Here is a 12,565-nt window from a genome sequence, read left to right as displayed (position 1 = left end):
GTAAAAAGATTGGCAGAGGGACTGATACAGGCCTGTTGAAAGAGGCGAGATGGAGTCAGACAAGGAGAAGAGAAGAAATTTTGTTTGTGCCACAACTGCTGACGCGTCTCAAGTATGATTATACTATCATCAAACAGGAGATACAGACACACATGCACACACACACTTTGTGAAAGGCGTTGATATGAAAATGTTTTATTCGGAGGACAAACATCCGCAGTGTATGTTTATCATACCAATGCACCCTCTCTCTCTCTCCCAGTGCTGTCTTCCTCTCCTCTATATCTTCCTCCATGCCCCTCTGTGTGCATTGAGGGGTCACTAACTGGTGGTTCAGTGGATTAAAGGAAGCACAGATGGAGAAGCAGATGGAGAGAGTGATTGGCTGTGTTTACGCCTTCTACCTGCGGTTTTTGCCCTCCCTTTTTCTTCTCCTCCCTCATTCTCTCACTCTCTCCTTTGTTCCCCCCTCTCTCTTCTTTAATGAACAAAGATGGTCGTCACGCTCCAGCACCAAGATGAATTTTTATTTTGTAAGGAGCGGTGGCACACATATTTCTCGCGACACATTTGCATGTCTCTTAGCACATTGCTGATGCTCACTTGCTGTTGTTCACACTGGTGTTTTTTATTTCTTCTTTGCTTGGTGTCCTGGTTTTTCTATGGAAGCCCATTCCTGCCAAATAACAAAAAATAAATAGACGTAAATGTTATGAAACCCAAATCTCATCTCCACTCATTAACAGAAACAATTGAATCACCATTTTTCATTACAAATAAGAAAATCTTACTCACTTTTAGCCTAATTAGTCATACTCATCCATCAGGTCATTCTGTTGTTTTTCAACTGATGCTCAGCGACGGTTTTACCGTATTTAAAAGTCTTCTGTAGTTGACCATAAATAGCTCTTTTACTCCCCAAATTTAAACTGCTGGCAAGAAATTATGTCTGTTGAGATTGGTGCCAAAAAACAAATTAATCCCCAACTTCTGTCTCTGTTCTGACACAGAGCCAGGCAGCTACACTCTGATCAGAAGCATTTTCTTAAATTTCAGAACATCATATTTCTTGTGAACGGGAGTGACTTCATCTCATTTAACCAACACGCCCACATCATCATATTACTGCCTAATTTTTCATGATTTTAAGGCTGAATTTTATAAACTTAGAGATGTTTTTCATGGCTGAAATTTGGCCTGGTGGTCCATAACACAGTGGCCCATCATACATCAAACCTAAAATACAGATTTTTTAAAATCACTTTACAGAGACTTTTCGGTCTTTCTTCCTCTTATTAGAAGATTGTAGAAATCACAGTGTGTTTTAACACTTTCCTCTCATGAAAACAGGATATATGAGAGTCATACTGCTCCATAGACAAAAGTAGTCCTTAAGAAGGTCAGACAAAGCTATGCAAATGTTACTGATGCTTGGAGCTAGCGCTGCTAATGCTAACAAAAAAAATCACGTCTGTATTTTCAGTTGCAGACCCGCTGCAAGTATTGTTCTCCATGTACCATCTCAGACACAGATGCTGCAGGAGGCTTGATAGCTGTACTGTTAGCATTAGCAGCACTTGCTCTTGGTGTCTGTAATGTTTACAGTGCTGTTTCTGACACATCACGTAGTGCCTGCACTGTCTGTGGAACCATGAGTTGCTCAGCCCATCCTTTTTTTCCCTAAAGAAAAGTTTTAAGACCCACTGTGGACTCTACAGTCCCAGGTGGGAAGCCTGATCTGACGTATCAGCTTACTGTGCTAAACTAAGGTAATATAGCCTACATCAGAAGGAGTTCATACACCCAAATTCATATTGTACAAATACATTCAGACAGAGTGAATATCAGTTAACAACTGCTGACAGGCACGGGCATTAAAAACATCAGGATCTATCGTCTGTTTTACATCAAAGACTGGTGTTAAGATTTAACGGGTGACCATGTTAACTGGTGACGATACGTCTCATATAGGATAATAACAGATATCGAAAACTTGAAGAGCCCCTTGTTTATTTTGTCATTGAATTGATCTTCTTAGTATATTAGACATAACAGAAAAGTATTTTAACAATATTGTAACCAATCACAATCCCTGACACCTTTCAGCTGAAAAATCACCAGTAAACACAGGCACTTATTAAAGCATGACACCTTCTCTCCAGCAGCATTATTTACAGTAAAGGCTTTAGACATGTGATCCTTTTCTCGGATAACTAACTTTCCTGCTTAATCCCACACATTTTATTCATATTACACTATTTTGCAATTTAAGCACTAACTGCTATTTTCTTTATTACTGTAATTAGTTGATTAAAAATGCAACAAATATGCAAAAAAGGCATTAAATTGAGCACATTGTCTTAAACTCTGTGATACCAAATAATAATTTACAGCCCCTTAATGCATCAGCAGACTGGAACAAATGCTGGAATCATCATCTCTTCATAAGAAATAGGGAATGTGTTGTGGGATTCTTAGAGATTCACATCTCTAATGCTAATAGCACAGCTAACAAGACAGATCAACACATCTCCTGCAGCAACTGTGTACCAGAGAAGTAGGAGATGGTGCACAGAGGGAAATATCAGCTGCTGGGTTTGCAGTGCTGTAACTTGCCTCTGTTAAAAATGTACTAAGGATGAAACCAAGTGTGTTTGGTATCTTTGGAAATTTTAAATCGATTCAGTGTCATAGAGATTATTGTTCATAATTCTACTCTAAATCAAATGTTTTCAGCACTTCTATGCGACAGTGCCAATTTCTTTTGCCTGTAGCAGCTTTAGTTTAGAAATATGACAGTAGATTTGTAGTTTGTAAAGCTTCACTACTTTGAGATATTATCCTTCTTTAATAAAATAGAGGCTGTAGTATCTGAATTTTTTACAACCTTAGTGGAAACTTGGACCACATTTGGCTTTCTAATTCAGAATTATGTAACAGCAAATGGCAGCAGTGAATGACGCACACAAAACACCCAGTGTCATTGTTTTCTATGTAAAGCCCATTTAATTCATTCTCCATCTCTGTATCAACTGACAATATATCTCAAGCTGTGCGTAAACTTCCAGCATTATCTCCCCTCACCAAGTGTTTAGAGAAGTAAAACGGTTAATGTGCTCACTCCACACATTAGTACACTCAAGCTACCTCATGTTAAAGTCTGCTGTTATTCTTATTTTTCTTTCTTCATGACAAATATGGAAAAGAACAGAAAGCTGGTGCTACCAGAAGTACTGTCTGTGCAAGAAGTCTCTAATATAGATATAAATATCCCTTCTATAGCCCTGTGTTATTATTTTCTTCATTACCTTAATACACAGCTTTTGTTTGGCATTGGATTTATTTGAATCCATCCCAAATGTGCCATCTTACAGCTGTTAATAGTGCATGGAGCTTAATTTAAATGCTCTATTTATGCATATGACCAGCTGTTGTAGTAAATAACAGACTTTTTCAAACAAAAGTGTATATGTGGCCTTTTTTTTAAAGTTTATGTAACTAGTTGAATCTAATTGGCTCGCGGCTGAGTGCACCAGACAGGCTAGGAATGTTATAGAGTCTGTAGAGACAGACTAACTTGTGGATCATAAACAACTAAATTATAGAAATATGACCCTAGCTTGTTCTTCTGTTGTATGACACATCTGGTGCGTGATGTGACATGATGACTGAGTATTGCATGGGCACAAACAGGCTTCCGTACGTCCCTCTTGCCAGCCCTCCCTCCCCTGCTGCTGCCTGTTAGTGAGTCAGGTGCCGTGGTGAGGAAAATTTAGTCAGCTGTCTCCCTTATCAGAAATGTGTGCACATGTGAGTGTGCTCAGGCGGTTGTATGTGTGGCTGTTAGTTATGTTATCTGTGATATAACAGGCCAACCACCTCCTTTTTTTCCTCAAGTTAATGAGGGTTCATTTGCATTTTAGCCAGAAGCTTTTCTCCCCTCTTTCCCCTCTTCCTCCCCTACTTTCTCTCTGTCTTGCTCTGTCCCTATCACCCCCCCCAATCCTCCCTCCTTGCTCTCACTTTACTAAACCCTCCTCTGTTCACACTTAAATTCACTCACTTATTCTGACATGCACGCACACATACACACTATCTCTCTCTTTCCTCCTTCTCAGCTCATCAGTATTCATGAGGCCTCCCTCTCTTCCTGTTCTCTTGTTTTTTTTTTCTTTCTTTTTTTCTTAGCTCCGACCGTCTCCCACAGAAACAGGGACAGAAAGCGAATGGAGAAATGGAGTGGGGAGGTATATGAAGAAGGAGAAAGAGAGGGAGAGATAAAGACGGAGAGACATGAAGAGTGTGTTTAGCTGTGGATGTAATTGGCCAATAAAAAACAGGGTCCTTGGAGGTAAACAGTTTAGCATTCGGGGATTGGCCCCAGCAGGTAGCAGGGAGAGAAGATTATGAATATGTAAATGATTATGCAAAAGACATTAAAGCAGGATCACCTGAGCTTGTTACATTATGACTCCAGGGTCCAGGATGTCAGCGACAGTGGCTAACGCACTTACGGCCGTGCATTCTGATTTAACCGGATAATAGGGCTGGCCAACCAGCTGCGGCTATTTTTACTCACTCTTTTTTGAGGTGTGATGATAAATTAAGTGTGCAAAGTGGTGGGCTAATTTTGTAGGAAGCAGGTTTCGAGTTTCAGCATGACGTGGCAGAGAAACAGGGGAGGGTAACCACGCTGTAATACACTTTGTTATATTTGAATCTGATTCACTTGATGTCAAATTGCCTTTTTCTTCCCACGTCATGAGTTTTCTTCTTGTCAGTCTTCGTCTTTTCCCACCCACCCTCTCTCTCTCTCTCTCTCTCTCACTCTCTCTCCCCTCCATCATCATATCCCTAACCCTGTCTATCTCTCCCTCTCTCTTTCTCCGTCCTGTACAGATGCAACTATCCTGTCGTATGACGGTAGTAAGTTTATGAAGGTGCAGTTGCCTGTGGCGATGCACACCGAGGCAGAGGACGTCTCGCTACGCTTTCGCTCCCAGCGGGCCTATGGCGTTCTCATGGCAACCACATCTCGTAATTCCGCAGACACCCTTCGTCTGGAGCTGGATGGGGGCCGTGTCCGACTCACTGTCAACCTAGGTACACACAAGCACACAAACATGGAGTTTCTCAAATGTTATTTTGATTACACACAAGGGGAATGCAGCTTATTATAGCCTCTTGGCTATGTGTTGCATAGGAATGTCATTACATTTTGATTAATAATATATCACCCCTGCAGAGTCAACTATGATGATTCTTCTAGATGTATTTATATTTACGTAGGATCCCCAGTAGTGTAAAGCAATAACAAGTATTTTTCCTGGAGTTCGCACAAGGGAAAACAATGCAGAAGCTCACTTAATCAGGATAAGAAACAAAAATATAAAACCAAAACCAGTTAAAGCATTAATGCATAGCCAGTTACCTTAGCTGAAGTTTATCCAAGTTAAGGTCTTTGCACACTGGTTCTGTTATTTGCATAACAGAACATCACGCACTCGAACCTTGCACACTGAGTCCAATGCAATTTTATTTGTATTGACTGCGAAAATTTGTAAATGTGGCACGTTTTCACTCCGGGTCCATCCATCCTGACTGTGATCTTTATCGACACCAGCTCTGGCGCCATATGGTGCTGTGCCAAGTTGGAGAGATGGAGAACTTTTTAATCCAGTCTCTGTTAAATGTACAGATATTCACATGATATCGATTATATTCCATGGGTGATGGTTTTCAAGAGAGAGACGCTGAGCAGGGATGAGTGAGTGAGTAAGAAGTGAGCTACAGCCACTGCTCTGTATAATCAGTCACCCATATAAATGGCTTGGACTGATGTGAAAAAACACTGTTCAGAAATAATTAATGATGGCTTCATTGTGCAAACATGATTAACACAACATGAGATTAATTTTCTTTTTAAATTCAAAAATTACAGAGAAAAAGTGTGCAAAGTGCCTATAGTCCTTTAGTTAGCATCCATCTTTATCTATGTATCCTAGATTATTATTATTTTTGATCAGAACTGTTATTTGTCATGTAAGAGAGAATTTCAGCTTGGTTTGTGACTATTTTTACATTAAGACCCTTTATGTTTCATCTATGGCTTTTAAACTCAGAAACATACAGAACTTAAATGTAGTTGGTTTTTTCTATGTTGAACAGAGGGTCAAGCCTAAGGCTGCATTCTCTGCTCACTCCCAGTGGACCTGTGCATCCCTAACACCCTCAAAAATACACAAAAACACATACAGATAGTGTTATCTAACACACAACTCAAGGAAAGCACACAGGGTTCCTGCAGATTCTTGAGGTCTTTAAAAGTCTCAAATTGGACATTTGAGATTTAAGGCTGTAAAAAGTTTTTTTTTTTTCTGCTTGTGAGAGGTTTTGGGTTTTAGAAAGACAAGTCTTTATCAAGCCATTGCCACCTTTTTACATTTGTAATCATTCTTTTAGTCCTTCTTACAGTTCTCAGGCCTTCTAATAAAAATATGTTCAAGTCCCCCTTATTTTGATCTCCCTTCCCTGACAAAAAGTGTTAAACTCCTTTTTAAGAGTGAAAATGTTTTGTATCAGGTTAGCACACCTAAAAATATGTTATTATAGACATCACCATAGGGTAAATTGAAAAAACAGAGGCATTATATGTGCCAGAAATCATCAAAATTGGATGTTTATGACCCCAAAATCTTTGCCAGTCTTTGCCATTTCATGAACAGTACATTAAATCAGAAATTTTATTCCTGGTCTGGTGTACCGAGAATTCTCACATCTTTTGTTGTAGATTGTTTGCTGAGCAAAAAGTAGGGATGTCTATGAAAATCTGGTACCGCCATAGTATCAATGCTTCATGTCGATATCCTGCCACCCCAAATGAAAGGCACTCTTTTCTTATCCCACGTTCTATTATCATCTTTTAAAGATATTTCTGCAAATCATTTATGATACCCAGACAGCTTTTATACTCCCACCAACTTCCAACACTTTTTTTCTCTCAAAAGTATCAATTCAGGCATGATTTAGACACCGGCAATATATAAAAGTGTTGATTTAGCACCGATATCAAGAAAAACCCAACTGATACCCAAACCTAATGAAAGTGGTATTATTTTTTCTCAGTTTAGGACTTAAAAAGTCTTAGATTTCCTTTTTAAAAGTGTAGGAACCCTGGCACAACACTCCCATTTAGTTAAACTGGAACACACTTTAAACCCTCACAAGCTCCCATAAATACAATGACATCCACATGCTCAAACATGTAGGCTAACAGAGGGGTGCATGTGTTGGTCTCTGGCTGTCTGCAGCCACGTCTTTCTGTGGTTGACGCCACATGACACACCAAAGCATCATGGGTAAAAGTATTAACAGTTTATGTGTAAAAATGGGGCCGAATCTCCCAACCATTTGTGGAGATTTGTGCTCTGGATGGGCGACAACTACTATGGGATGTGTTTGATGTCCTCAGACAAACTGGCACATGACCCATCTCAGTCTCCTGGTGCTTTTGATTGGTGACTGAAACTGTCGCTCAGGCCAGAGCAGCAGATAAGCACACTGATCATGCTGGGTGAAACACCACTCTCCTTAATATGCTGCTATTAAATGTAAACATCCACCAATCTAGCCCAATTCTTCTCGTTACTGGCTAAAAATTAAGTCAGAGAAGTTGCACACTGTTGCAAGATAACTCCTAGTACAGCCTGAGGGAGAGTGTGGGTCTTCTCAGCAGTGTGTGTTTGCATATATGCATGCAGGGTGTGTCGATGTGTGTGTCCCCAGGGCGTGGAGAGTATGTGTCTGTGTGCAGCATTAACCCTCTGCTCTGCTCTTCCTCCAGACTGTATCAGGATAAACTGTACAGCCAGTAAGTGATCCTCCATCTCACCTAGCCCTCCCCCCTCCTCAGAGTGTGTGTGTGGGAGCATAAATGTGTGTGACTGACTATTTTTCACTCTCTCTGTCATGTCAGCCCATCTGATCATAATCCCTTATTCAACATATCTCTGTACCGTGTGTCTGTGTGCATATATGTGTGTTAGAAAGGAGAGGTGTGTGCGGTTGTGTCTGCATGTTCAGCTTCACCACAGGAGCGGTGTGATTTTTTGCTGAGGGCCAGGGTTTTCCAGGTCGGCCATTTTAGCAGAGAAGGATAGACGGAAGAGAGGACGGTGGGGGTTGAAGGGAGGAGAGGAAGAGAAAAGAAAGAAGGAGGAGGGCGTAATCAGAGTCTGAGGTGTTCAGGTAAATTAGGAGTAAAGAGTGGTAGCTGGTGGATGAATGCGACTAAAGGCTGCAGCGTAATTACTTCTCCTTCATGCCTGGACAAAAGACGCGTTATCCCTCTGTTCCTCCCTGTCGCACCTTCATCCTGATGCCTGTCTGGTTGCTTTCTTTGTTTGTTTCTCTTTCAACTGTACATGAGGGATTTTTACGGGCAGTGTTTTTTTTCGCCGTGCATTCTGTATTCCTTTCATTGCTCATCTGTGTGCTCTGTGGATGTGTTTCTGTTCATGCTGCTGTGAGTGGAGCTGAATCCCTGATGAAGTTTAATTCCCTCACGTGGAGTTTCTCTCTGTCACGACCACTGAGGAAACGGGAGAGGGGGAGAGAGAGAAAGACGAATGCTGTGTGACGGCAAAGAGGTGCTGAAATGGACGACTGCTGTTGCCATAGAAACCTTACTAGCCACACAGCGCTGTTGCTATCCCGTATGCCTGTTGGCCAAATTTAGACCAGTTGTTTCAATGAACATTTCAGTAGGCAGCCACTTTTCTGGCACACCGAGTGCATACAATAAATTATACATCTTATATTCAAGAGGGAAGGGAAAAAATGTATTTAACAGCGAGGCGCCACTGAAACAGTCCACTCAGCAGTCGAATAAAAAGCCTCGGCAAGGGAGAGATTGAGGCTTATCCAGCAGAAAAGCCATTTGTTATTTGCAGCTAATGAAATATGAAACGCTTTTTGTCATTTTGTTTTCATTATCCTGCTCTTATAATCTGCAGTGGCTTATGTCGTGTGATTTGAATTGTTTCTCCATCCTTTTCTGTCTCTCTGTTTGGATTGTCTCGCCTAGTTGTCTCTCAGTTTTTACAGCACAGACTGTCAGCTGACCCCTTGTAGCTCACCATGCTGCTGAGCACACTCTTAGCACTGACCCAAAATAGGTGCTTATGTGTAGGACTCTGTCTGGCTGTTTATTCTGCGTGTTTTTCTGCCTCTCCCTGTTCCCAGGTTGACACAGATCACTGCCTCGCTCTCGCATCAATCTGCTCTTTGAATATTTGGTTATAAATGCAGAAACGCGCACACTCATGGACTGGCACATACATGCACATATTCTCTCCTTCACTCAGCGTTAGGCAGTGATCCATGGTAACAGGATGAGATGCTCATGCCCAGAGCACAGCTGAGTCTCCTCAGGGGAACCCTGTGTCCTCTCTGAACGCTAAACGCACTCTTTTAGCTTTGCAAATACGCACTCATATGCTTTTAATCCATTTTGATTGACTCCTCATATTCCTTTAATTATATTTGCGAGTCAGCATGCAGCAGCGTCTCTCTTTTCCTTTTACCTTTCTACCTGTGTGTGGCTGCCTGCGTGCCTCCATGAGTGATGTCGGCATGCTTGACATTTTCTGCAGCAGAATCCGTTCGGGTCAGTTTCCCTCTCACCTCCCCCATCATTACCTCCTATAGGTCACCGTTTGCAGACTCACTCACGCTGCTCAGACCAACAGGGCTCAGAGGAGGAAGAGAGAGAGTGTTTGTGTGTACTGTGAGTGCGGCAAGGGACGGTGGGTTGTTGTTTTCAAGGCTGGTGGGGTGCTTGTTGCGAGTAGCAGGAAGGGGACACTGAGGTTTTGGGAACAGTCAGCCTGTCAAACGTGTGCAGTCAACTATGCGGAGATGTGAGCTGGTAGATTGGCAGAGAGAGAGACATCATGAGAAGACAGCTCAGCTTCTTTCTTTCTGCTGCACATCAGCACCTTGGAGAGCTCTCCGGTGTACTGCTGTGTGTCTAGTGCCACCATGAGGATCACAGAAGTATTGCGCTCTGTGATCCTCTGTGGAAGATCAAAAAAGAAGATGCCAGACATTAAAATGTGTGCAGGTTGGAGGGTTGTGGGGGTGGTTTAGGAGTCAAGGGGGTGCGATGTGCTATCTGTGCATGTGTGGGTAGTCGGTGGTCATCATAACGGTGTGATCTGTCCACAGATGGATTGTCTTAGCGTGGGCCTGTTGTGACTCACAGTCTCCATCTTAGGTGCCCGTGGCATCCATTTATGTTAATCTTTATGTCTGTCTTTGTCACATCATCTGTCTTGCTGGCAGAGAGATCTGTCTGTCTATCTGTGGTGAGAGCGTGTTGACACTGAGGTGTGTCTCCTCAGGAGATATGGCTCCTCTTTCCCCTCTGCTACCTCCCTCCATTTCATCCCTTTCTGTCCTTGAATTTAAACTCAGCCTGCCTGGATTCTTCTTCCTCTTTCTGTCTCTGTCTCTGGTCTCTTCCTTTTCTGTCTCTCTTTCTATCTGTCTCTCCATCTCTGTGCATTGTGTTAATGGTGCTCTGGGGTATGTGTAGGTAAAGGCCCAGAGACTATCTTTGCGGGGTCAGGCCTCAATGATAATGAGTGGCACACGGTGAGGGTTGTCCGGCGTGGCAAGAGCCTCAAACTCACTGTGGACGACCTGCAGCCTGTTGAAGGTAATAACATCAGCATTATTTATCTTCCTTAATGCTTCTTTCACTATGAAATGACCCTTTAAATCCACCCAGGTTCCAAGAGTTTGTGTCTGCAATATTATCCAGGGGAAATGTTTTATAATAGCTTGACGCTACCAAACAAATATGAAGGGCTTTAATTTTTTTAGAGAATATCTGCATATGTGTCAGTGAAAAGAAGCCTTAGAACAGTATTAACCAAGAAGCTTTTTCTACGAGTCTGTCATTGCATTAGTGCTGAGATAAATGCTTTTACTAGTGTTGGTTTTAGCCCTTAACAGTTCCACTTGAAACCCAACTTTCCGTAGCCCTCATCTCTGAAGTTTACCCCACACCACCAGGTCAAATGGCGGGCGACCACACCCAACTGGAGTTCCACAATGTGGAGACGGGTATCGTGACAGAGAAGCGCTTCATGCCAGCCGTGCCCTCCAATTTCATCGGCCACCTGCAGGGCCTGACGCTGAACGGCATGCCTTACATTGACCTGTGCAAGAACGGCGACATTGACTACTGCGAGCTCAACGCCGTCATCGGTTACAAGAGCATAGTGGCGGACCCTGTCACCTTCCGCTCGCGCTCCAGCTTTGTCACGCTGCCCACGCTGCAGGCCTACTACTCCATGCACCTCTTCATGCAGTTCAAGACGACGTCCCCCGATGGCCTTATTCTCTACAACAGGGGAGATGGCAATGACTTCATAGTGATAGAGCTGGTGAAAGGGTGAGACAAAGCAAAGTGTGCGGTATTTACATGACATTAAAGCAATGTTTTTGCAATAAATTACCTTATAAAACACATGAATGGAAATGAGGTTAAAATGCTGTTTGATTCTGTGTTTGCATAAATGTCTGTCATGCAGAAGTCTATGTGCATTTTCAGTGCCATTATCTCTGTGGATTCGTCTCTAACATCCTTGATGAACATAAAGAGAGAAAATTCTCAACTGTGAGGCTGAAATGTCAAACACAAATAGTGTAGCGCTCAAGTTTCTCTTTCATCTCTATATACAAGACAGAGTAATGTGCCCTGAAGTGTATGATCCTGTTTTTTTCTGAATCAATTATGATTAACTTGCCTTTTCTTCCCTCTCGTTTTAAACCTCTCTCTTTTCCTTGTTCCCTTTCTAGCTATCTTCATTATATCTCTGACCTTGGCAATGGGGCACACCTGATCAAAGGAAACTCCAATAGTCCCCTAAATGACAACCACTGGCATAATGTGCACATATCCAGAGACACAAACAATCTCCACACAGTTAAGATTGATACCAAAGTCACCACGCAGACTACCATGGGAGCCAAGAACCTCGACTTAAAGGGTATGCACTAAAAACAAGCAGAGATACGTCATTTAATGTAGCTTATACAGGGGAACAAACCCTAGATAGTTACAGTAGAAATATTCATTTTAAACTTTTTTGTACTGTTATGAATATTGGCTGCTTGAACAGTTAACTAGAGGAAAAGCGCTGCATTTTGACAAGCTTAGATTAAAACCCTTGCCTTTATGATAAACAAATATAAATATATTAGGACTTCTAAAGCTCAGTCATAAACATGTTTTATCTTGGATAGTAAACAAACAAATTTGTTGTGTATTTTGGTCAGTATTCACAATTTTTTTCTCAAAAATACACAATTTAAATACATTTTCCATGGAGTGATGCTATGCTTGGGCGGAATGAGTAGAAGAGGTGGGGGCACCCCACTGCATTGTTGTAGGTAGTGGTAACATTTAGTTTTAATCAATGTGAGATTCTGATAAACTCCACCCGATTTGAGGACAATCTGCAGGCTTGTCGCTGTTGTGACCTGTTGAGCTATT

The 12,565-nt window shown here is 42.0% G+C and overlaps 1 protein-coding gene across 14 annotated transcripts in view; it reads left to right on the top strand.

Annotated features, from left to right (window-relative positions):
* The window catches only part of nrxn1a (neurexin 1a), a 98,424-nt gene that overhangs the window by 54,852 nt on the left and 31,007 nt on the right, over window positions 1-12,565 (top strand). For 8 of the 14 annotated variants that reach the window (XM_041815749.1, XM_041815746.1, XM_041815745.1 and 5 more), the window contains 5 exons: window positions 4,900-5,103; window positions 7,844-7,870; window positions 10,598-10,720; window positions 11,047-11,461; window positions 11,869-12,059. In XM_041815749.1, the coding sequence (XP_041671683.1) occupies window positions 4,900-5,103; window positions 7,844-7,870; window positions 10,598-10,720; window positions 11,047-11,461; window positions 11,869-12,059 (960 nt within the window). The remainder of the gene's footprint in view (window positions 1-4,899; window positions 5,104-7,843; window positions 7,871-10,597; window positions 10,721-11,046; window positions 11,462-11,868; window positions 12,060-12,565) is intronic. The other 6 variants (XM_041815750.1, XM_041815747.1, XM_041815754.1 and 3 more) reach the window with 1 other exon arrangement.

This window comes from Cheilinus undulatus, linkage group 20 (genome assembly GCF_018320785.1).
Source record: "Cheilinus undulatus linkage group 20, ASM1832078v1, whole genome shotgun sequence".
Taxonomy (NCBI): Eukaryota; Metazoa; Chordata; class Actinopteri; order Labriformes; family Labridae; genus Cheilinus; species Cheilinus undulatus.
This window is presented reverse-complemented; position numbering and strand designations above follow the sequence as displayed.